The sequence below is a fragment of the Amphiura filiformis genome, chromosome 2 (assembly GCF_039555335.1).
Source record: "Amphiura filiformis chromosome 2, Afil_fr2py, whole genome shotgun sequence".
Lineage (NCBI taxonomy): Eukaryota > Metazoa > Echinodermata > Ophiuroidea > Amphilepidida > Amphiuridae > Amphiura > Amphiura filiformis.
The window spans coordinates 25,269,901-25,296,342 of NC_092629.1; the positions used below are offsets into that span (position 1 = coordinate 25,269,901).

At 36.1% G+C, this 26,442-nt stretch overlaps 2 protein-coding genes across 2 annotated transcripts in view; one reads left to right on the forward strand and one right to left on the reverse strand.

The window, feature by feature from the left end:
• LOC140146019 (oxysterol-binding protein-related protein 9-like) overlaps positions 1 to 11,259 on the forward strand; it is an 83,452-nt gene extending 72,193 nt beyond the window's left edge. Inside the window, 8 exon segments of the mRNA XM_072167758.1 lie at positions 1,757 to 1,815; positions 1,817 to 1,843; positions 1,845 to 1,881; positions 1,884 to 1,962; positions 2,582 to 2,660; positions 4,312 to 4,406; positions 4,576 to 4,711; positions 6,360 to 11,259. Coding sequence (XP_072023859.1) covers positions 1,757 to 1,815; positions 1,817 to 1,843; positions 1,845 to 1,881; positions 1,884 to 1,962; positions 2,582 to 2,660; positions 4,312 to 4,406; positions 4,576 to 4,711; positions 6,360 to 6,629 — 782 coding nt within the window. The 3' untranslated portion in view covers positions 6,630 to 11,259.
• Positions 11,260 to 16,897: 5,638 nt separating this feature from the next.
• The window catches only part of LOC140146029 (putative ferric-chelate reductase 1), a 32,887-nt gene continuing 23,342 nt past the window's right edge, over positions 16,898 to 26,442 (reverse strand). The window contains exons 11-17 of the mRNA XM_072167769.1: positions 25,697 to 25,812; positions 24,594 to 24,689; positions 23,375 to 23,487; positions 22,772 to 22,830; positions 19,799 to 19,954; positions 19,106 to 19,185; positions 16,898 to 18,808 (exon numbers count right to left, since the gene is read on the reverse strand). Of these exons, the coding sequence (XP_072023870.1) occupies positions 18,701 to 18,808; positions 19,106 to 19,185; positions 19,799 to 19,954; positions 22,772 to 22,830; positions 23,375 to 23,487; positions 24,594 to 24,689; positions 25,697 to 25,812 (728 nt within the window). The 3' untranslated portion in view covers positions 16,898 to 18,700. The remainder of the gene's footprint in view (positions 18,809 to 19,105; positions 19,186 to 19,798; positions 19,955 to 22,771; positions 22,831 to 23,374; positions 23,488 to 24,593; positions 24,690 to 25,696; positions 25,813 to 26,442) is intronic.

Consider the following 26,442-nt stretch of genomic DNA (forward strand, 5'->3'; position numbering starts at 1 on the left):
AATTGGGAATTTAAGGTGTCCAAATGACAAAGCGCTCTCTTTGAGAGGCATTTTCTTCTTAATTAAATCAGTTGTGACCCTCTTTTTGAATGTGGTCACTCACTGGCTGTGTCTGAAATGCCTAATGCCAAAAAGATTGATTTGAATTTCGTTGGGATTTCAGAGGGGTCAAAATCAGCACTTCATACTGTTCAATCAAATTATCTTTGATTTTGAAGGACCCATGATAATGCCACAGTGCACTTATAGGTCCTAATTATGTTCAGAATGGATTAACCATGTGCCAATGTCTATGAGCAATTCAAAAAGAGAAATTTCTAGACCCCTACAGAATTTTAGGCCCCCTAAAGTGGTTCAGCCACAAATGGCGCTTAAAATCGGCAAATTTTGACACCTAATAACTTTAGGTGTACACCAGATATGAATTTCTAGTCTTTTGCATCTGAAAGAATGTAGTCTTATGTTACTAGGAACATAAGATTTGTTTTGTATTTTTGTGTTTTGATACTTTCAAAAGGTCGTTGACCTATGAACATTTTTTCGTCATAGCGCCCTCCTGAAAGGTCTGACACATAACAAACTATACATTTTGGAATCCTCATGACCATACGAGTAATTTGATATATTACTTGACATAATTGGGAGCATTCTGAAAATTTGACCCCATAACCTGTACTTTGCATGTGCATCGTTGCCAGGAAGTGCATTTTGACCCCTTAAAAATCCATACAGAGGATTAGAAAGTAGTTTTTCTTATTACTTGACTCATGAGCAACTTGAAATATCAGGATAAATAATACAAATGGCTATAAAGTGATCAAAAATATAAAAAATATCATACTAAAATTGGCATTTTGTACCGTATCCTGTATGCATGGTATGTTAGGCAAAAATGACTATTTTTGAAAGCGTCAACTTAATACTAAAACACAAAAAATACAAAACAATTCTTATGTTCCTAGTAACATTAAACTACATTCTTTCAGATGCAAAAGACTAGAAATTCATATCTGGTGTACACCTAAAGTTATTAGGGGTCAAAATTTGCTGACGTTAAGTGCCATTTGTGGCTGAACCACTTTAGGGGTGGCCTAAAATTCTGTAGGGGTCTAGAAATTTCTCTTTTTTAATTGCTCATAGACATTGGCATATGGTTAATCCATTCTGAACATAATTAGGACCTATAAGTGCACTGTGACATTATCATGGGTCCTTCAAAATCAAGATAATTTGATTGAACAGTACTGAAGTGCTGATTTTGACCCCTCTGAAATCCCAACGAAATTCAAATCTATCTTTTTTGGCATTAGGTATTTCAGACACAGCCAGTGAGTGACCACATTCAAAAAGAGGATCACAACTGATTCAATTAAGAAGAAAGTGCCCTCAAAGAGAGCACTTTGTCATTTGGACCCCTTAAATTCACAATTTTGGTCGAGGTCGCCAAACTTTGATTGCCCGCCATTCAAAGCGAAATGGAATTTGAATTTTTTCTTGTGACCTCACCTAGGGATCCATGAAAGGTACCCCTGAGCCAAAGGAGAGCAAAATCCAAGAGGGTGGGTGTACACTCAATCTGTTTCGACATGGACTGACCCCATAAACATCATACATTTTATCAATTTTGTCCCGTTTTATTAAGCTAGTTGGGTACACTATATTATAGCTACTGGTGGTAAATATTGCATTTCATGTGAAAAAATGGGTTCTGCTTATTTTGAAACTAATTGTCTTGTTCTCTTTGTTTTTCTTATAGCGTGTGTGTCAGATTTAGTCCACGAGGAGGAATATATAGCGACATTTCCCAATGGCTACTGGGCGGTCTATCTTGACGATACCGTGGTTTTGAGATGGGTGGTAAATGCAGCATCCAATGTGCCAAGGCGGGTATAGTTGTAATATTGTCTTCCATACCAAGCCATTTTATGGCGGCAAGAGGAATAGGCTCTCAGCTGAAGTCCAGTAAGTGTACTTAAATGTTATTATTAAAGTCTCATAAGTCACTATCAGTACCAACTATAGCAATAATCAATGTCCAGAGTTTTGTCCAGGCTTGTCCAGCAAGGGGATATCTCAGGGTTTTTTCATTCAAAAATCAAAACTGATTTGTCCAGGATTGGCGAGACTTTTCAAATAATGGGAGGCTAAAAGTCGACCAGCATATGCAAACAGTCACACCTTTTTAAGGTAACCCTAACCCTCTAAGGGTGGTTTGAATGGAGGGGTGTATGTGCTGCTGCCCTGTGACACTGAAGGCGAAACACCCTGGGGTGATGGATTTGGCAGGGTTAGGGTTAAAGTTTGCTTGGCCCATGGAAAAATATTGCAAGGGTACTGTAAAGATTTTTATGGTATTATGCCTATGGGTAACAATTTTTATTGCTGTTCTCAAATTCACGGTTTTGAAGTTAACCATGAAAAGCGGGAAATTAAAAACCTCACAAAACATTCCCGTAATACAGTACCTTGTTATTTTGCCCTCTATGAGCAACAGACTCTTTAATACAATCTTTTTTGGTTTAGATTTAATTTTTGTACTGAGTAAGTTACTGGATAATTGTTCTTTTTTCTGTGTGTACAGGCATGTATCAGACAGAAGACCATTCTTAACGATACAAGGAGAATGGAATGGGGTCATGTATTGTAAAGGTCCAGATGACGTAAGTACTACTACTACTACTACTACTACTAAACTGCATTTAAAATTTACGTAAGAAACCACAAAGCGCTTTACAACTTTTATTACTATTATTATTAAAATGCTACAAAAATATTATACAACATTACTAATGAACAAGTAAAATATAAAAAGGAAACAATATGATATACGACAATGAATTTTAAAAATATGCAAACAGGTCTAACTGTGTTTTATAGTACTACAGGACTAATTTGTGTCCCTCGTGGTACATTCTGTACATACACACGCAGCTTTGCAGGCAGCAACACACATGTTACGGTGCACTCTATCCTTTGCAGAACTGACCAATTATGTTCCGGGATAACATTATCAAGTAGACTGCATCTTACGCTGTGTACGCTACATGTATGTGATGGTTATGTGCAATGAGGACCACCAATTATTTGAAAGACCTGTAGTTTCTCAATAAAAGCCCCATACTAAACGTATAACGGAATAAACAGCACATAAAGAAGATGTGAAGAAAAAAAGTTTCAAGTCAAATTCAATAGCAGGGTCAGGTTGCTTTAACCACAACTGACATATTCATCAACATATTGATATATTGGTCTTATATATATGTTTGGGGTTGAAAGCACAGACCTTGCCATCTAAATTTAAAGGCGAGTGGTTAATCAGTCACTAGCATGATGCCAGGCGAGTGGTCGAATTTGCACAAATACCAATATTTTAGGTATAATCAAGTAAAACTTCGGATTTAAAACGGTATTTATGTTGAAATGCATGTTAAGTGCGCTAAAATTTGTGACTTTCCGAGAATGCTTGGAGGGGGTACCGAATCGATTAAATGCTGAATTGGCTGATTTTGGAAAATTCAAGCAATATTTAGTGTCTATGGTGAGTGGAAAACCGCGATCGTTCACCTCAAACAGTGAAACTTGATATATCCCATATCATAAATGTGTGTTTTGGGTGAAAATAGGGTAAAACTGCCAATTTGCATGCTTTGAGCGCATTGGCACATCAAATGGTAAAAGTTCACCTTCATTTTGGTGCAAAATATGGGCTTCCTACCTAAATTTTAATGCTTCCACCACCACTGTGTAAATCAGTTAACAGTTTATCAGTTTAAAGCCATATTATAACATTTGCTGAGGAAGACGCCCTCACTGAATTTTTAAAATTCTTTTTTTACACGATTAAATTGTACTTTATTAAACCAATATACCCTGCAAAAATCAAGACTATGAGGTGCTGTAGTTTTGTCAAAATCCGAGATTTTGAATAAAACGCCGGAACCGGCGCTTTATTATTACGATGGAATTATTAGTCGAACGCATACACAATGTTCATAACACACAGCGTACACGGCGTGCGGGACGGTGATATACACAACAAATGGTCGTACCACAACATGACCGAAGGAGTAGTGCGTATTGGCATGTATGTGCGCTGGTAGTAAATTCAATTTTCTTTGCTTTGCCTTAGTTGTTCGGCTCAAAAATAAAAGGGGATATATCTGACAGTAAAAGCTAACATTTTATGGCAAAGAAATACTAATCTATTTTGTTTGAAAATGTTATAATATGGCTTTAACTGGTTAATCTTTAATCTGTGTTCCGTTTGCACCAGTTTGATCATTTTAGCTGTCTATATGTTTGATTCCACAGACGGAGGAGAGGGTATTTGTAGATACTGGTGCCATGAAAATCAACAAGAAAAAAGCCAGACCTACAGAGAAGCAAGACGAATATGAATCGAGGAGGTATGTATGAGTTAATATTTATGTACATACCCTTATACCACCCTCTGCATTAATTTCCGAGGACCTGAAAGATGACACCATTGTGATAGACGGCATGCAGAAACCAGCCACTGACTAAGAATGTGCAATAAATATCATAATTTGTATTTGTTTGTATTTTCATTTGCAGGTTATGGAGAGATGTCACAACCAACTTAAAGATAAAAGATATTGAAAAAGCGACTGATGCCAAACATTTCTTGGAGGAAAGGCAGAGACGAGAGGCAAAAGAAAGGCAACAGACTGGCACGTCTTGGGAAACTAAGGTAGGAAGAAATGGATGTTAGGCTAAAAAAAGTTTGTTTCCGTAGATGATTGGAAGACCAAAATGCAGTGTGCATTTTTTTTTATTATTATTTTTTTTTTCAGTTCTGATTTGAGACATGTTAAAATAAATCCATAAATATTTAATGCCAAATTAGTGCAGAGTAGGTTAGATATAAAAATAAGTTTTAGGAAAATAATAGGATTGATTTTCATCAGATTTCATATTGCTTGTCAAACAAAATGTATGAGAAAAAAATGTTTTGAACATTGTCATTCATTTTTTTCTGGATTTCTCACAATCAAAATGCGGTAAAATTGGCCCCAAAACAAAATGTGCGCAGCCTATGGGAAACAAACTTTTTTTCTTAGCTTTAGCTGTTAAAAATATTGATAACACAAGTTGTTGTGTGAGTGCACTTTTAAGCTTATTTTGAAGTGGTGAACTTAACCTCAAGAATATAGACAAATCCAATTTCACGCATTCCTACACCTCAATGGCAGCCATAACTGGGTCCCCCCTTAGGTCTATTCCACCTAAAATGTGAAATGATGTGGCCTTGGCGAGGATAGTAAACTGCATTCCATCACCTGTGTTACACATAGACAAAAGAATGATGAAAGTTTACAACACAATACAATTCAATGTCGATGTTTTTGCAGATTTATCCACCCAATTGGGCAGTAACAACACCAGTTTGGTGCAGACGGGACCCAGTAATGGCAGACTGAATTCTGACCATCACTTGGCTCGTTGGATTCGTCTATAGACAATGATCCAATCATAGCTTTTATTATCTATAAAAACGCGAACACAAATTCAGGTCATATATAATATCTCACAATTGACCGCAAAATGCGTAATTGTTCCAGCGTAAATATTAGTAACCTCCACACTCGCCATGTACGTCAAACAAACTGCACGCTGGCTGCCATATTTTGTGATTGTGATGCACACTTTTGTTATTGTCATCCTGTTTTAGCCTGTTCTATTTTTGGAAAGGGAAAATGTAAAAATTGTTTATTTTTACAAACTTTTGAGGAAAATATTGTGTTATTAAGTGAAGAGATCAAAGTGACAGTTATGAATGAGGTTGATAACTTTGCATCAGTAATATGTCAAACATTGTGAAAAATCTAAACATTTTGCTTTGGACCTCGGAATATTCCTCGGTTCCAAAGGCAAAATGTTAGATTTTCTACAATACCCTCCAAATAACCGATACGCAGTTTTTAACCTGTAAGTAATTACTTCTTATTTCAGGAAAATAGGTGTAAATTATATCGTACGTGCAGGTTCTTGTGAAACTGGACATCAAGTTTTTGGGAGTGTAAGAACATTGTACATGTATACTCCTGCAAAGCCAGGTTTATCACTGTGTGCACATGCTTCCTTGCAGATTGTTGGGGGGATTGCATGCTCTTGGCCGTTTGCTTGTACTGTGCTCCTTTTAGTAACAGGTTCAGCTATTCCAGTTGAAAGCCATACACCCCTATAGAAGACATGACAGGGGTGTTGATTTCAAATGGAATCACTCATTTAGGTAGCCATGTTTGATATTCACACTCTCTGCGGACCGCAACATATTCTTTGTATTGGTTCATTATCACATGATTTTAATATTATGTATGTATCATTTTCCTTCGCAGAAATTCCACGAAGACGGAGAATGTTGGATATACGACAAACCATTACAGTTACGGATAGCCAAGCAAGCAGAAAAAGTGCGAACGTCATCATCAGTGTCATCGTCATCCATCACAACTCCACCCTCAAATACCTCAGGGCCAATGACCTCAGGGTCAGTGCCAACATCAGGACTTATAGATGTAATCAGTAACAATGCCGATAGATCCGGCAACGGGACGGCAAGTCCGGCCAAGACTGCGCAACAGGAAGTCCAGGATTTACTGAGCTGAAATTGACCCTATGTTATATACTATGCACATATTTTGTAAATGGACTACTAACCCCATGAACACTACCATGTTTCTTACAGTGCCCCTAATTGGTTATTCAGATGATTATATGGTGTAATTAACCAATCAAAATGGAGGTTTTAGATCATTAAGCACTTTTAACCTTAATCCTCCCTCCCGCCTACCAACTATTCTTACCACATCTCTGATTGGCTCAATACATGATAAAGCACTCTTTGGAACCAATCACAATTGTTTTTACAGGCTGATAATTCGGCAGGTAGTGCTCATGGGGTTTATGCCTGGAGGAATAACACACTTGTATACTTTGCACATTACAGACAACTATGGAGTGTATGTTACTGTGAACTTTGCCTTCTGTAGATGTGATCAGTCACCAGTTACACAATTTTTATACTGCCGAGATGCTCCTGCTTGATGAATTTGGTTATTGCAGTTAAATTTCTTACACCCCTTATGGAAGACATGACCTTAATCTTCCACACAGATAGGTTGTATATATCAAATGGAGTCACCCATTCAGGTAATCCCATTTGAATTTCACACTCCATTTGTTGAAGAGCAATGTCATGTCTTCCATAGGGGTATGGATTTCAACTGGAATGGCCCAATGGAAGAGTTTAGATGTAAAAACCACTGTAGTCTGTATACCTTTCTCAAGTCAGTAATTTAGATATTGTTTTTTATTGTATCTCTTAAATACATTGATGAGAAGTATATAAAAGTATACATTTTCAGAAAGAAAGTGATGCAAGGAATCAAACTAGCATAACAGGTTCTTGCAAAAATTAACTGTTTTTGAGAAAATCTTAAAATTCTATTTTATTTTACTGACTTGAGGAAGGTATACAGACTATAAACGCCATGCATGAAATGCAATGAGATATCGCTACCAACATGTATAATACTGGCTATAAATTGAAACCTTACATTATAAAAAAAGGTAAAATTTTCGAAATATGATAAAATTTTTCATTATATATTTTCGTTATATTTGACCAGTAATATTGACCAAAATCTCAAATAAAGAAACGTGGTGGTTTATTACATCTAAACTCTTCTAATTATACACTGACATATGCTCAACTTTGTACGGACATTAATACCATATTGCAGAGTTGTAACGAGTCATGACTTGTGACTCGAGGTGAAATGAGGCGACTTGAATTGAGCTAAAAAATAGGCCAAATGACTTGACTCGAGCCCATTTTTGGTGACTCGTTACCACCCTGTCATTTTGATATGTGTTGTGTAATTGCACTCACTGACTTTGTAATTTCGTAAACCATGATAACCATTGTTTCATCATTTTGAAAAATTGTAATTGTGTTCAGTTTTCTTTTCCAATTTTTTTAATTTTTAGGCCTGTATTCAGGCCTCAAAGGTCATAAACTTTGAAACATGGCCGACCATTATTAGTCAAATAATCTTGTTATCCCAAGTTGTAAAACACAAAAACTATCATCAAACATACACACAACCAAATTCTTTCTCTCTGCTGTGGGTACCTGCAGTGGTACTGTTTCTCCTTTAAGTGTTCTAGAGGATTCATAAGTTTAAACTTACCCCAAGACTTTTTAAAATAAACTGAAAAATTATAAAAGTTATTCGTAGCCTATTTTATTTTACACACCTACATCTTGGAAATAAGTCTTGGAACGCTTTGTGTCAAGAACACACAACTGACTGACACCCCCTCTCCACCATGCAGTGTTGGGAAATGCCAGTGTCTTCAGCAGTTTTCCAAAGTGTACCAACATGAAAAAAAGGTTGACAACCATCAAAAAATGTGTGGTGAAATGTTGAACAGGAAAAGAAGAATAAAATGCTGTCGCACTAAAGTTGGTAATTGGCTACTCTATTTGATATCTGCCATACTCTGTCTTCTACATGGGGAGTATGTTTATCAAATGGGATTGGCTAGAGTTAATGATTTTGAAACCCATACCCCCTTTGTATATGGCTTAACCTATATCTTCCACAACTGGAATGAGTATTTCAAGTACAAGCTAAATCTTAGACAGGGGGAGTGTAACGGACTAGCTCAGTTCACTCCAGCTTCATAATAGACATGATCATGACCAAAAGGTTCATTTTGGCTAAAAAGGCCTTTTATTTGATTTGAGGAGGAGTGCATCACATGGTACCCACTATAACCACCACCCTGGCTACAGGCCTGATACAAGTATTGTCCAGCAACAAGTTCCAAGTCCGTTTTTGGATGCATGATGCTTGTTTTCATCGTCTCTGGTGAACAGACAAGTGGGTATTATAATTTTGATGGCTGCTACTTGTTTGGCTTATAATTGGTGAAAATTATTTGGTTTAAAGTCACAACTTCACATAAGTAAATTCACATAAGCAAGCGCCAGTCACACATTATGCAACTAGCGTACAGTAAGTGCTTCGACCATTGTATATCAATACACAAATTTACGAGTCTCATTCTTGACAATTATGAGCCGAACAAATTAGAAACAGGTACCCACAGAGAGAAAAGGAAATGTATAAAATAAATATGTAAACTAACTTGTAAAGTATATAACATATACTATAAAAAGTAACTGTACCAAGTATTACCTTACTCCAGATTCAAAAATTAAAACTGCACTATTTATTTCCAATATTCTTTGCAACCTTAACCCCCTGATGAGCACTACCTGCCGATCTAACATTACCTGTGATTGGTCAATTACATGATATCTTCACTTTAATCACCAACCAGATTGGAGCTTTGCAAATAATTTACCCCAATTTTTTTGTGTGGTGAAATTATTCTAACAATGTTGCTGATTGGTCCAATTGATAATGAAAACTTCTTTTTGGCCAATCGGCAGGTAGTTCTCATGGGGTTAAAAAAAGGTGAAAGGGACAAACCTGTGTTTGTAGGCTGGTGTGATCATCTCTTTTTCGGAACGATTGGACTTGACTCCTCCATATAATGTTGTTTTCAATGTATACAACATTGTTTTACAAAGTTTTTACTGAAATATTTATAAATATTTTCAATTAATTTAGTGATGTTCTGCAGTGACCAAATAGAACAAGGTTTCCGAATTTGACAACTTTTCCACCTATTTATAACTCGTTCCTTAAACTTATAGTCCCACAAACATGATGATAGCACCCATTTAGTAGCTTATGTGGAACACGATCTGATCCAGCCGGACTAAAGTCGGAAATAATAAAATCAAGATTGAGGCAAAGATAGACATACAAAATGGGCTATTCCATTGAAAACCCCTACTCCCCCTGGGAAGATTTTGGAAATATCCTCCACAGGTGGGGTATGAATTTCAAATGGAATGAACACATTGGACAGCTCCATTTGAAACTCGCCCTCTTCAGGTTGAAGCTTTCTCTCCAGAGGGTGTATGAAATTCAAATGCAGCTACTAATGTGTTCATTCCATTTGAAATCCTGTGGAAGGGATTTTAAATGGAACAGCCCAATTTTGGATACTGAGGAATTTAGAAATGGTAATAATTCAATTTTCAAAATTTCCAACTTTGGTCCGAGTATATCCGATCATGTCACATCATTTGAAATGTTCTCCCATTTCTAGGCTCTTGTGGAAATTAATATGAGACATCCATGGTAATTTGCTTGGAAAATTGTTAAAGTTTTGTGACCATCCACCACAATGGGGCATTAATGTTGATAGAACTACATTAGTTCTGAGATACGGACCATTGCACGTATCTATGAACAATAGAAGACAAAGGATTTCTCAACCTGTTTATTGATATGTTATTTAATACGTTCATAACAAATATTGTAGACATGGAATATATCGTTATGAATTTGGCAGACGGCGGAATCCGGATTCGGCTTTTGGTAAATTCATTTTACGCATGCATTACTTTTGAATTTGAGAACAAGGGATCCATGCTGTACGTAATATGTACGTATGTACGCATATCAATTTTTAACGGAGATCAGATGATAACAGCTTAGTAAGTATTCAAAAGAGGGCGGAATACAGGGTTAGCTAACGGTGCATCGCAGTACTGTCAACGAGGATAACCGTTAAAAAGTCGATACGCTGCCCTCTATAGGTAAAGTATTGATCCCTTGTTCTCAAATTCAAAAGTAATGCGTGCATAAAATGAATTTACCAAAAGCCGAATCCGGATTCGGCCATCTGCCGAATTCATAACAATATCATTGTAGGTTATTTTGAGGAGAATTTGTCAGGGTTGCCAAACCCATGATTTAGTAGCCCAATTGGGTGACTTTTGATGATTTTCTCTCGACATCTGACAATTCCAGTCCCATAGACACTAATGATTAAGAACAAAATTGGGCGACTTTTCAACATTGGCTCTTCGCAACTTCCAGTAGTTAACTGTCTCATAGAAACCAATGGGTTAAGAGTAAAATTTTGATGACTTTTTTGATTCTTTGTCTGGCGTTTCGAGCTGAGATTATGGCAACCCTGGAATTTGTATGTCCAATATTTCAAAAGTGAACTTGCCGACTTTACCACCCATTAGTGGTAGACGGTCACATTAAGTCAAAATAGAGACTGCTGCACAGATGAGCTGCATTATGGTCCCTATCCCATTGGGTATAAGGCAAAAAAAAGAAAAGTTTGTCTCAAAGCTTGCTAGCGTTTGTAAAATCATACGATTTGACAAAAAAAGAAATCTTGCGAATTTTTTTTATTTCAAAATTTTTTTTTTTTTATAGTTTTTCCAGAAAAAATCGGCAAAAATCAGACTTTTTTCTCAAAATACTATGAAAAAAGTCGGAATTAAAAAAAAAAAAAATTGCATTTAGCATTTGTTTTTAAATTTCTCGTGAGCTTTGAGACAAACCTTTTTTTTTTTTGGCCTAATTGTCCCATACAAAAACATTTGTACTGATACTGCAGAGATGGCACTTTTCGGGTTTTAACCTGATTTTAGGTTTTTGTGAATCCAAATTCTCATGTTTTTATTTATTTTCAGCCTGTTTGTGTTTTTTTTGGCCTGCATTCAAGCGCTTTTTCAGGTTTTTCTGACCAGTTTCAGGTTTTTTGAGTGAAACTGAGTGGTATCTCTGTGATAGGAAGAATTGTTTTCCTTCAGCAAAGTGCAATATATCATGGTTATGTCAAAACCGTTGAATGTTATTGTAGGTATATGAATTCTGAAACCGATAATTTAAAATGAAAAACAAAAATCAATCAAGGTCATGGTTAAAGGACATTTTTTTAAATAGCTTAACATAGAACATTTTGTTTTACATATTTTTAAAATTAATTTTGAAGAAGAATTGTTATGGCATGTTACATGATTATGTTGTTACACTGTGACCCATAATTGGGATATTCCATTGGATATCCATACACCCCCTGTGGAAGACAAAACCTTATTCTCCCACACAGGGGGTGTAGATTTCTAGTGGAATCACCCATTTAGGTAACCCCATTTGAAATTCACACCCCCTGTGTGGGAGATTAAGATCATGTCTTCCACAGGGGGTGTATGGATTTCAACTGGAATAGTCTGTTGTGTCACATTAGCACATCAAAAAGGGAGTGCTTTAACAGGTGTTACTTGAACAATTTTGTAGGGGGCACTTATTAGGGGAGGGGGCTTCATTAGGTCAAATATGGTATTTTAATTTTAGGGGCCTTGATAATTGGCTGCCTTGTATTCACATAGCAAAAAGTGTATTTAAGTGCTGCACTGATGAAAAATTGTAGCGATTCTGATCATTTATACAAATCTTCCATATTTTGGCAGAAGTGTTTAATCCTGGGGTGGGGCAATGACATTAAATGGTTATATAGGTATGCAAAAGTGCAAAGTGAATAGCCTTTATATAACTCAACATTTAAGGGGTTTTTTTTTTTTTTTCTCGAATGTTTTCAAAAGCAGTGGGCAATTCCACTTGAAGTTCATACACCCTGTATGGAAGACATGACCTTAATCTCCCACATAGAGAGTGTCTATTTCAAATGGGGTTACCTGAATGGATGACTCGTCCATTTGAAATCTACATCCTCTTATAGTGGCAGATTAAGGTTATGTCTTCCATAGGTGTATGGATTAGCTCATTGTGTTTGCTGGGGCACAACCAAAAACAAAGTGTTTAACAGTAACGATGCAGCTTTTTAATAAATTTGAATAAAATGACATCACAACACTGTAAATTGAACATAATATATGTGCATATTTATGCAAAAAATGAATAAATAAGCTACAACTGAGGAATTGTTATATCACCTCAGTAAGAACTTATTATATATATTACGTTACATTGTGTCTTCTTATTTTAAGGGTTATATCATTTTACTTAGTAATATTTTGTTTCTAATATAGAGTGCAACACTGACTCGTCTATTTTCAGAAAATGGCATTAAAAGAAAGAGTGTTCTTAACCCTAGAATTATGGAAACCTTTGGGCCTCATAACTGCTAAATTGTTGGTCTAAAGTATATAAAAGTATACATATTTAGAAAAGACTTGATGAATCCATCTGGATGTTATAGTCATATTTTGGCGGAAATGCTCAGTTGTGGAGAAAAGTCTCCCCAAAACCATTTTTGGGGGGTCATCATTACAAAAAAATTCTTAAGAAAAAAACTTTGACCAACTCTGAGAAGCTTTCACCAAAAATGGTTGAAAATTGCTTAGTTTTTAAGAAAACAAAACATAAAAACTGATTTTTGTCCAAATTTCAACCAAAGTCATAGATATTTATATCTAAATAAATAAAAACAAATTTTACTGAAGATTTTTTGGTTATGTCGCACACCCATTTTTGCCCAAATTTGAAATTGCAGACAAATTTGCCAAGTCTTGGCCATTCTAAATATGAATACCTAAGCGGAAGAAGGGCCAAACTCCATCAAAACTGTTTTTGAGATATTAAGAAAAAACTCCATGGAGTTGGGCCTTACTTCCATGCAAACCATGATTTAAATGTACTTGAAATACTATGAGAGTGGATTTTGGACCCTTCTTTCACACATAAGGAAGAACAGTCTGCTGGCAATAAATTGCTAGGTCTAACTCATTTTTGTAAAATGGTGGAGTTCCTTCTTCCACTCAGGTATTCATATACTTTTATATACTTTAGACCAACAATTTAGCATTTATGAGGCTAAAAGTTTCCATAATTCCAGGGTAAAGACCACCCTTAATGGTGCTGGAAATTGATGTAAGATTTTGTTATCACCTGAAATCCTATTATTTTCTGATTATTTTGGTATCACAATCTTATTTTCAGCAAAGATTGAGATGAGACAGTGTTGTGCTGAGCCGTCAATTTGCAGTATTAATGGAGTATTTCGTGATCCTAGCATCCTCTTTTTATGACATGTTTCAATAGATATCCACAAAAAAGCTTATTCCCAAAATTTTAGTTGATTCCAATTTTGGGTTTCAAGTTATGTATGATTATATGTAGGGATGACCATCATAATTTCATGTTGCCCCTTTTGCTACAAAAGATTGTTTTCTGGAAAGAACTCATCAACAGAAGTATTTTGGTGGTTAAATGGTCAAAATCGGTCAAAAACTTTTGAATTATGAATTTTCAAAGTTTCCCATTCTGACCGGTCATTGGAGCGAAATAAATTGACAAAGTCTAAATATAGCAATGTGAGCAAAATTGGTATAAGCATATATTTACCTTTTTATATTTCTTTATTTTAATATATATGCAAACATGAAACAAGCATATTGTGAAAGTATCAAAGGGTTTCTTATGAAATGGCACTTTACTAGTCAATAGCATTAAGTATTTCTTCAAACCGAGGCACGAAATCATGCTTTTAGAAAACATTTGCCAAAAATCATCCATAATGGCCAAAGTGGCACAAAATCAAAAGTCCAGGTGAACTTTTTTTCCACAACAATATACACTACACATAAGAAAAATACTAATATACTACAAGGGATTTTCAATATAGGAATCCAAACCATCAAGTACCAACATGCACAGCTTCATCCTGATATCACTTCTGGGGTTTTAACAAAATGTTTAACCTCTATTGTGATTGGCAGCAGCATAAGGTATCTCTTTGATAGCTGATAATGCCCAGCCATTCAGCAAGTGGCTAATAACAGACCTTGATAGGCTTGAATGAATACTGTAATGTGCTACAAAACCATCACATCCAGGGCCTGGTCATTCCATATGCTACAGAGAGCACAGTACTTTAACAATGGAGTGAAAGACTCATTATTGATTAGGCGCGTATTTTAAAAGTACAGCTCCTGTGCGTGTATAGCAACAAGTCAGTGCAGATGGTATAAATATAAGAAAATGTTTAGGGTTGAGATCAGGTGAATAATACAACAAATGAGCATGAAACTTCACATTTATGTTCAGAAAGGTGTCTATTTAACATGATTCGAAAGGTGTTTGGAAATTCCAAAGGGAAGCTGGTGATTTAATTTTTAACTCGAGATCTACTTGTCCGTTTTTTTTTTTCCTTTTTACAGAGGGTATGATAGAGGTAATAACAACAACTCTGCCAAATTACAGCTCAGTAGGTCAAGGTGTTCACCTGATCTTTTTCATCTGAATATTTTGTGCCATTCTGAGCAGTGCTCCACTGGGCCAGTGGCAATTAAGCGCACTGTGGCGATTGACCAATTTTGACTCACACTTACAGAAAAACCAAATACGTTATGATGCTGTAATTTGCAGGATAGTTATAAAACATAATTGGCATTAACATCTCTAATTTTTACAGAAAAATTATGAAAAATAAAAGAATGAGCTCAATTTAGAAATGTCTGTGCAAGCAGTGCACAGTTGAGCTCCCTGCATGTCTATGGGAGTGTTCAAATCAAGTTGATGGTTCATTGGTCATCCCTATTATATGCATTACACTGCTCCATAGGCCACTGTGTTGAATTACATTGTGGTACACCAGAAAGTAATTCATATTTGGTGATAACAAACTAATCTATAAGAAATATTTTGTACATAAGCATTATGTAGCCAGACGTTTCCAGTGGTGGGGATGAGGGTTGTGGATCATATCGTTATGAATTCGGCAGACGGCCGAATCCGGATTCGGCTTTTGGTAAATTCACTTTAGGCATGCATTACTTTTTAATTAGAGAACAAGGGATCAGTGCTTTACCTATAGAGGGCAGCATATCGATTTTTTAACAGTTATTGTCTTTGACCGTACTGCGAGTCACCGTTAGCTAACCCTGTATGCCGCCCTCATTTGAATACTCACTATGCCGTTATCATCTGATCTACGTTAAAAAATTGATATGCTTATTCTCAAATTCAAAAGTAATGCATGCGTAAAATGAATTTACCAAAAGCCGAATCTGGATTCGGCCGTCTGCCGAATTCATAACGATATAATATGAGGAAATATGGCTATATGTGATGTAATCTGTGAAAACTCATTCTCATTGTGACATTTTTGAGTTTTGTAGATAAAAACATGGGACATTTAGAACGGTTTTCATTTTGTACCTGTGACAAAGTTTTGAGCAAAGAAGGATTGAAAAACCAAAGAAATACTTAGTTTTAGACTTTTTTAAAAACAAAATGGGGTAATGCGACATGTGAAGAGTTTTCACAGATCACATCACATAGTTTTAATATTGGATTTTATACAAAGTACCTTCTAAATATAATAATAAGAGCAGGCAAGGTTCAGAGATAATGGGCTATTCCAGTTAAAATCCTTACATGTTCATCCCCTATGGAAATCATGAACTTAATCTCCCACACAGGGGGGTGCAGATTTCAAATGGAGTCGCCCATTCAGGTAACCCCATTTGAAATTTGCACTGTGTGTGGAAGATTATTAGGTCATGTCTTCCATAGGGGGTGTATGAATATCAACTGGAATAGCCCATTAATGTTTAGGCCTGTATCCCTTTACAAAGTTTGAGTCTTATTTCATCGGACGACTCATGGAATTAGGCCTATATCCTATATACACACACACATTTCCTACATACTACTAACTCATTACTACTAACCGTTGTGGGCAATGTCCTAAAGTAGATCGATACATAAAACGGTAACCAATGAATTGTTTTTAAATAATCATTTAATCATTTATCTGACACAATTTATTTAACGATTAGTCAAATTACCGGACAAAACAGTGACATCAAAAAAATAACTAACTAAAGCCATATCATCAGGACTCGCACATTCGGGCAAAGCGACTCAGAATTTCGGTGTTGGAGTCGATTCTCTTTGATTCTAATCTCTTTCTGGACATACCTATCTTAATCTATAGTCATCTGGCTTCCTCGAGAGAGTTACTTAGCATGTGTACAAATGTACAGCCTTCTATTGCTCGTGTAAACATGCCAGTTCTTTGAGTCAATGTTCGAGATTTGGTACTACACACCAGGCACGTCGCAAGCAGAGCGCCCATGGGTGCCCCCCTTACATTGTGCAATTTTTGCACTGTTTTGAACTATTTGCAGCTTTTTTGCAGCTTTGCGTAACTTTGGACACCCCACTTTTTGTCACCTTGCTACGCATCTGCGACACTGGAGCATGCACTGACGTCATTCTCGAGAAACCAAATGGACTATAGAACATTGAACCAAAGAGATTAAAATTAAATAGAAGTGACTCAGAATAGCCCTGTGGCGGAGTAGGTCCTCTTTTGATCTAATCTCTGTACCGACCTATTAAGATCATTGCCCCAAAGTCTATTGCACATTTTATTAGAATACCTGTATTATGCCTTTTGATACGTCCAATTAAGAAGGCCTTTATTATATATACATTATATATACAAGTTACATATTTACAAAAATTAACATCAAATTACAATATCTGTATCCTTGTATTAAAACAGAAGTGGCAAAAAAAGAAGAAATAGTATGCTAAAAACTAAACAAAAAAACAAAAGTGCATATACTGCAAAATATATAGTGTAATAATACAAATACATAAACACATCACCCTTTTTATTAAGAGACAAAAACTCAAAATCTATGTATTAAATTTTAAAACTGAAATCGCAAAAAAGAAACCAATTTTAGTTCCGCAAATTGTGATATTTCATTTGTCTGGGTAGCTCAAAATTTGAAGCCATGGGGACTTGTTGAATTGAAAAGATGCCGATTTAAAAGTTGCATTTAAAAGCTACTCAAGAAAGTGTACCATTACATTATCTATGACCCGTGGTGTCGAGTGACGACTAGGCACCCTAACAACAAAAGTAACATTTGCAATTGGTTTAGGTGCAACTTTTAAATCTGCATTTTTTTCATTCACTGGGTCACAATGGCAACAAATTATGGGCTATTAAGGGCTCGGATAGCAACGTTTGCACAGTTTTTTTGTGGGACATGAAAGCACATCAGACATATCGAATTGCATTCTGAATACGAGGCATGTCCTTCTGATATCAAACAATTTTGATATTTTTTCTTGAAATCTGCGATATAATACAAATTTTATGGCAAATGATTAAAAATTGATATTTTTGACATTTAAAAGTCCTCAAAGTAACTTTTTAAATCGAATGATATGTATGTAGAGTGTATTTAGCTGGGATGAAAAGCCTTCCATCATTTGAAAATTTTGGCTTTTCATATTGTGTTATACATTGCTATCTGATTCCTTAAGACAAAATGAGTTTCTTTGTTGTCTCAGTTAATGCATAGATTTTGAGTGATTATCTCGCAATGAAAGGGTAATTAATTTGTTTTCATATTCATATTAAATTTAAAATAAATTGTATAATACCGTCTTTTATAATTATTCAGTAACATTGTGAGGCACAAGCCAGTATGGCTTGTCACATTTTAGTGTTACTCAATTAAAGTACAAAATGGGTAAAAGGACCAACTGGTTAATAATATGAAGTGCGAGTCCCTGTATTATTTATGTGATAAGGCATGTAGGACATATCTATGGCATGCCATATCATTACCATGATAACAAATTCAAATTACCAAAACTATGAGGGTCAGAATGTCACACACCAGTCGGGCTAGTGCTTTTAGAATATTACAGGTTCGACATCAAAAGTACGTGGGTGTGTGGAAAAGTCCAGCCCTGACAATTATGTACATAATAATTTGCCAACCTGTACATCATTTATTTCAGCTTGATGATACTCTTACAGTTACAATAGCAAATATGAGAAACCCTGTTGAAATGAGTGCACCAATGAAATATATTATCAGCAAACCCACCATGGTAGAATATCCCTGAAAAAAATCAAGAGAGAATATAAATATTGATTGATGTATATATTTTAAATCAAGAAAATAATATAGGGTGTTCAAAAATGAGAATGGGTTATTTCAGTTGAAATCCATACATTCCCTATGGAAGTCATGATCTTAATCTTCCTCAACTTCAAGCTACCTTGCTTTCATGAATCGAAAGTCTTAGACTGCTGCGCTACCGTGCCCCTAACCAATGAAGACATAACTCAATCATAGCCATGATACCACTACGCTGATAAAAGCCCAAAAATGATTGTTCAAATTGCAACAACTTACCAAGGGTTTCCGAGAGTGTTCTTCAACTTGTTCAGTCTCCATCTGTGAAGTACTTTCTTGTGACATGTCTTCTGTAATGTCTGAAAGAGGGACAAAGTTTGGTTTTATCTTTTATTAAAAGTGGACTAATGAGAGCCACATTGTAATAATGGACACCTTTTACATATTTGCTAAGGTCATGTTCAAGTTCGGACAAAGCAAGAAGAGCAAACTGTTGTTGAGCAGGAAAAACCTACAGTATAGTATGTACTTATGGCCCTTGAACATGTTTAAAACAAAACTGCCAAGAGGTTAGATAAGAGGTTTTGTTGTAAACATGTTCAGGGGCCAATGACACAAGAGGTTTTTCCTGACCAACAATGACACATCAATTTGATTCACATTCAGATGTTTAATATTTTTAATACACATCGGGCTATTCCATTTAAAATCCACACTCCCCCTGTGGAAGATTTTGGAAATATCTGCCACAGGGGGAGTATGAATTTCAAATAGAATGAACACATTAGACAGCTCCATTTGAATTTAATACACCATCTAAGAAACATTCAACCTGAATCGTCTACAGAGGGAGGGTATAGAGCTGCTATTAATGTGTTCATTCCATTTAAAATCCACACTCCCCCTGTGGAAGATATTTCCAAAACTCTTCCACAGGGGGAGTGTGGATTTTAAATGGAATGGCCCATTTACCTTGTCTAAGTTCCATGCAACTTTGTACTTGAAATAGCAGCCAAATAGCAAAGTGATATGCCAAGAATACGATAACAACCCAGAACAGGTACTCAGGAAGACCCGCAATGAGCGGCCTAGCTGATCTGTAACCGACGCCTAAGCAAATGGTGATCACTGCAAAGTGAAAAACAAGGAAAAAAAGTTTTAAATGGACAATACAGTATAGGGGCTAACTCTGTGAAATTCCCGGGACATTGGACAGATGTTTCAAATGAACAAATCATGTTAAAGGTGAACCTCATTGAAAATAAAGTTATATATCAATGGAAAGCTTATGATGTCAGGATATTAAAAATTATTTTTCCCGATTTTTTTGATGGCCAATAAAGCTGAAAAATTAAAAAATGATTGAATTTTTGGTCTTTTTAAAGGCGCCAAAAAGCACCCAAATCAATCGTCTATGACCTTGAGAATGCTCGTGGCGTAAGCTCAGGGTTCGCAGTCACGTGATCTTACTCAGAAACGTGTAAACAAGACTTGCTTCCTGTACTTTGCAAGCTGCCCGGCAAGTCTGATTTTCACAATAAAACTTGAAATTAGAGGAATCTTCAAGTTGCTGGTTCCTTCTATATATATTAGAAATAATAGAATTATTGTCAACACATAAATTTTCCGTAAATTTTTGACAAAATCAGTCATAACTGGCTGGGTATAACTGGGTAATAATTGAGTTTAAATTTCGCGCTGGGATCAATCCCATGCGCAAATGCTTGCTGCTACCGTTCATGTCATGGACTGAATAAACATGATCGAATAACAAATTAAATACTTGTTTGTTACATTCCCTATATATTCTTGATTCATTGTAAAATGTCTGATTAAAAAAATATCGTCTTGCAGTAATCCAAAATTAATAAAAACCGCCGATTTCATCAAATCCAGCCCATATAAAGGTTTTCATATTTAGCGCATTAACTTGTAATACGTCGTTCTTTCCACACAATCACGATTGAAAGAAATAGATACTTTATTATGAAATAAATACAATTTAGACTTAGTAGACCGTTATTTTATGGAATTCTGAAATCTGAATAAAATTAAAATATTGTCGCTTGTGTCATGATTCTTTAATGATAGTACAATCAGTGTACGGTACTGAAAAAGTGAAACATTCATGTTTTATGGATTACCGAACACGTCGATGCGTAAATTGCTGCTGAAGTGCAGGGACGGATATGCACAAACACAGCGACTCGCTTCGGTGCTTCGTCCTCTGTGTTTCATGGGGTGTTTCAGCAAATTTGATCAATCGTTCCCTTATATTTGGAACATTTACAGGAATAAATTTTGCTGATGAAGTAGCAATAAGTTGGAAGTATCAGAATGTGAATATCAAATTGGTCATTTTGTCTGCAAGTACAGTACAGTCGCGGATACTGAACACTCGGCGTAGTGAGACTCAGTCAGTCACTGAGCTCATCCCGTATGTATCTATACGAAAACGCATATCATACATGACCGGATGTAAAGCTAAGAAATAATTAAAAATCCTGTACATGTACCTTATTCTATTCCTTCATTTTCTCATTGTGATAAGTTCATCTCAACTTGGTGTGACGATCTGAACTGGTAGCACTAGCAGTTATTTTTTGTAATCTGTTTTCATTCCGGTTCTTGGCCGAATCTTCGCTCTTCGTGCTTTACTGTAATATTCCCTATGCATATCGTGGATGGCTTGGCCTATCCCAAATCACCCGCCAGCACTTTTCCCATCTTTAAATCCACACACTTTATTCAGGAACTTCATTCTTAATTTGATCATGATATTTCCTTCATGTTATTCTTATTTTATTGAAGATATTTTTCATGTAAAGTAAGTTGACAATGACTGAATTAGTGCATTGGCCCGATGCATGCCACAGTAATACACGGACATTGTGTTTACAATCAAACCCGAAGTAACTGTGTGTCCCTGGGCTGACGTCATCAACGAAAGCGCCCAATTTGAACAATTTCGTTTTGTAATTTAGGGGGGGTGCCAATATCCAATCTTTGCATGGAGATTATGTCTAGCCTGGTACGCTATGCAAATAAAAAATATTCTTTTCTGCTTCCTGACATCATAAGCTTTCCATTGATATATAACTTTATTTTCAATGAGGTTCACCTTTAAGAAAATATCAAAATGTTCAGAAGAGTCTGTAGAATCTTTTCTGGCATGTCAAGTTTTTAATCCGCGCATTGCAAGGGCTCTATTTAACGGTTTCGTAGGACAGATGTTTCAAGTGAACAAATCATAATCGCACAGGTTACAAATTTTATAACATGGCAGAAAAGATTCTACAGACTCTTCTAAACATTTTGATATATGATTTGTCCATTTGAAACATGTCCTACAAAACTGTTAAATAGAGCCCTTTTGGCTGCATGTCCCCCTATACTGATAGGCCAGGCTATTCTTAGAGCCTACTCCAATATGATTTAATTACAGTAAGTCACCAAGTACTTGCAACTCATTGTTCCAGTTGAAATTCATGTACCCTCTTATGGAAGATATAACCATAATCTCCTGCACAGGGTGTGTAGATTTCACATCAAATGGGGTTACCTGAATGAGTGACTCCATTTGAAATCTACAATAAGGCCCCATGTCACATGGGAAAACACAGTAAATCGCCCAAAACCGACAATTTGCTGGAAATTGCGGGGAATGATACTAAATTGTGACCGATCACTATGAATCACGTTAAATTTTGATCAACCACAGCAAATTGAGGTAAATTTTATAAAATTGTTTCAAATCTTGACCAATCAGCTAAAATCGCCGAAAATCGCCAACAAATATGCTAAGAAAGCTTAACACACAAATTGGCCATATATTTAAATTTAGCAAAAATAATGTGTGATTTACCGCGTTTTCCCCCGGGTTTTCCCATGTACAACAACGTTGACATGTGGCCTACAATAGCCCAATACCATGATTATACTCACAGCCAATCAGTTGTGCAGTGGTGCCAACGCCCCAATGTGCCCAATTGAATATAAACCGCCTGTATGAATGAACCAAAATTAACAAAACCTTATGACATATAACTGTATGCATCAGTGGTGTAGCCAGCACTTTTCAGAGGGTGGGCAAAGGGGGCAAGACAACTTTTAAGTGGGACAAACTTTGACAAAAATGGTCCAAAATGGGCTAAAAATCATACATATCAGGGTGGCCAGCATCCCACAAGGGGGGGGAGGGGGCAAGACTTCTCACTGGGGGCAGCTGATGCCCCCCTTGGCTATGCCGCTGTACACATTCACCCTTTAGGTAGGTACACAACAATTTCTATAATGTATATATAAAAGTAAGCTTTCACCCGGCTCCAAATACTGGAAAAAAAACTTAAAATACGGGACACAATTTACAAAATGTACATCGTCCTTGCGCCTGGTTTCAATGTATGTTGCTGATCACATTGGGTGTTGTACTGCAATAGCTATATTGTTAGTTTCTGCCACCTCCCACCCCCACCCCCCCGCCACATACACACACCCACACAACACACTTTCCTCAATTCTGGAGCGCCCTGGTGAAAAACATCTTACCTTGGTTCACCTGGCTGTGGTCTGAACACAGCCATGATAGGATTCAGTATGACCAAACAAGTAACCACTGTGCCTAAAACTGCATGTAAAAAACGTAGTAGGCCAGATAAGTCCTGTTAGGAAAAAAATTGCATCAATTAAAACAATAGGCCCATTGTAACATTTCCATAAGAATAGAATTTTGTATCTTTTCCACAAAATGTTAGTTTCCACTGTGTCCCCTTTTAATTTTGACCTACACAGACAAGCCCATAGCCAGGTGTCCCAAATTTGCAAGTATACAAAAAGTCCAAAAATTTGCTAGCGTAGCGAGCCAAAAAATTGGATTTTTTTAAAAGCTTTTTGGTCAAAAAGGTCTAAATTTGGGGAAGAAAGTCCAATTTTCACATTGCTCCCCCCCTTGGAAAAAAGTCCACTTTTTCAAAATCAACACCCCCCACAAAAAATCCTGGCTACGGGCCTGCACTCAGAAGAGGCCAAAGATAATCGCTATATTGATACCAGCACATATATAGCCAATGTATGTCACTCTGTCAATCATGATTGAGGTTGGTCCTTTTGATGTGTTATGACTTCCCCACACGCCATGTATGTACATTATTATGAACATCGCGTACGGTTTCCACTAATATTTCGATCGTAATAATCACATGACATATTCCATTGTTTTATTCAAAATCTCTGATTTCGTCACAAGTACAGCATCATCTAAAGCCTTAACTTTTTCAGGTTATGTTAGTTTAAAAGAACACTCCGGAATCACAAAATTATACCTTATACGGTATGTTAGAAAACTAATTATCAAGCACGAATCATGTGGTTTTATTTAAAACAAACTCATATTGACCTTAAAAACAGCCGTCTCTCACCATGTGATATTCACATTTCCCTGGCACTGAAATTGCCTGTGGCAATGAAGTCCCAGTAACACAATGAAGGCTGACGACAATTGAGCATAAATAACCATGACGTCATTGCCACTGGCGGGAATTTTGAATATCGTGTGTTGAGAGCCGGCTGTTTTTATGGTCAATATGATTTTGTTTTAAATAATACCATGTGATTCGTGTTTGATAATTTTTTTCTAACATATAGGCCTAAGGGATAATGTTGTGGTTGCCTGGAATGTTCCTTTAAAGGAAGGAAATAATGTACTTTAATAAAGTACATTTCAATTGTATGTCCCAAATGTTACAATACAGCTGTTTGCTGGGCCTACCTCACTGAATTCTAGGAATCGCCTCTTCTGTATAAAGATGATCACGAAAGCTGTCACAGTGCACATTAGAGTTAACGTCATGAATAATACATGCATCTACAAACACAATAATAATATGCACATATTTATTAAGCGCTTACAACATTAATCTCGAAGCACTGTACAAAGCATTAAAAACACTAAAACAATGTCAATATAAATGGCTACATGTCGATAGTTCGAAGTGCCATCTCCTGAAACCCAATAACTTAGTTGTAAATCCTAACCCTTACCGTAACTCTAAACCTGAACTTCACTCTAACCATGACATAATTCCTAATCCTAATCCTAATCCTAAATCCTAACCCTAAACCCAACCATAACTGTAATCCTAACATTTACCCTTACCCTATCCTCAGAGATGCCACTTTTCCTGATTTATAAGGAATTCCTGATTTTTTCATTTTTAGCCAAGAATTCAGGATTTTTTTGGCAATGAATGAGTGGCTACGCTTCGCAACTTCCTGATTTTTTTCAACAAGTGGCATCTCTGCCTATCCCTAAAAATCCCGAAACCCTAACTTTAACCCTTTTCAAACCAATGACGCATATCCCACTAATAGGCTATTCCCATTGGTAAAGTGGTGTTGCCAGCATTTCGAGGTGAGGGGGTTATATGGTGAATAAAACAATGCCCTAAAATGTTGACATATTTTGGTTGCAAAAGATCAATATTTGGGGAAAAATGTCCCCTTCAAATCAAATTCAACCGATTTAAAAAAAAGAAAAGACAATTCCTTTTTTGATATAGAAAATACTTTTTAGAGATACAGTGAATCAAGTTTCATGTGGCTATGTTACAGCCATAATGTATGATTTCGGTAAAATCCTCCCCAGTCAGAACTCTTGTCCCCCCCAAGTAAAAACCCAAAATTACGAAAGTTTCAACTTTTGCAGCAATTTTGAGTAAACTTTGTTGATTTTGCCCCTCCCCTGAAATTCATTTCCCCCCCCCTCCCTCGAAAAAATACCTGCCACTGCCACTGACGCTAATGTGTGGCTGAATTCATATAAAATATTATTTATTTGCCATTAACCTCAGAAGTCAAACTGTTTATACTTACAACAAACCACACTGGTTTCCCACATATGTGTTGATTAGGCCATATATTTTTGTAGAATCTTGCTAATGTGATTCCCAGACTTGCAAATAGTATCCATGCAGCAACCATGAGACTGCCTGCAAAGTGAACATAATAATTATCATGTCATATCTTAGTATATACATCATTTGCTGGACTTTGCCTTTAACTGTGTATACTTATTATTACTGGTGATATGAAAATCAAGTTTATGCTATCTCCTGAAGATAGCAATAATAACTTTATACTATCTACTGAAGATAGCAATAATAACTTTATGCTATCTATTGAAGATAGCAATAATAAATTTATGCTATCTACTGAAAATAGCAATAATAACGTAATGCTATCTACTGAAGATAGCAATAATAACTTTATGCTATCCACTGAAGATAGCAATAATAACTTTATTTAATATCTACTGATGATAGGAATAATAACTTCACTTTATGTCTACCGAAGATAGAATAATAACCCTATGCTATCTACTGAAGATACCTATACTAACTTACTGTTATCTACTGAAGATAACTTTATGCTATCTATTGAAGACAACTTTATGCTATCTTCTGAAGATAATTTTATGCTATCTACTGAAGATAGCAATAATAATTTTATCCTATCTACTCAAGTTATCAATGATAATTTTATGCGATCTACTGGAGATAGCAATGGTAACTTCATGCTCTCTACTAAAGATAGCAATAATAACTTAATGCTATCTACTG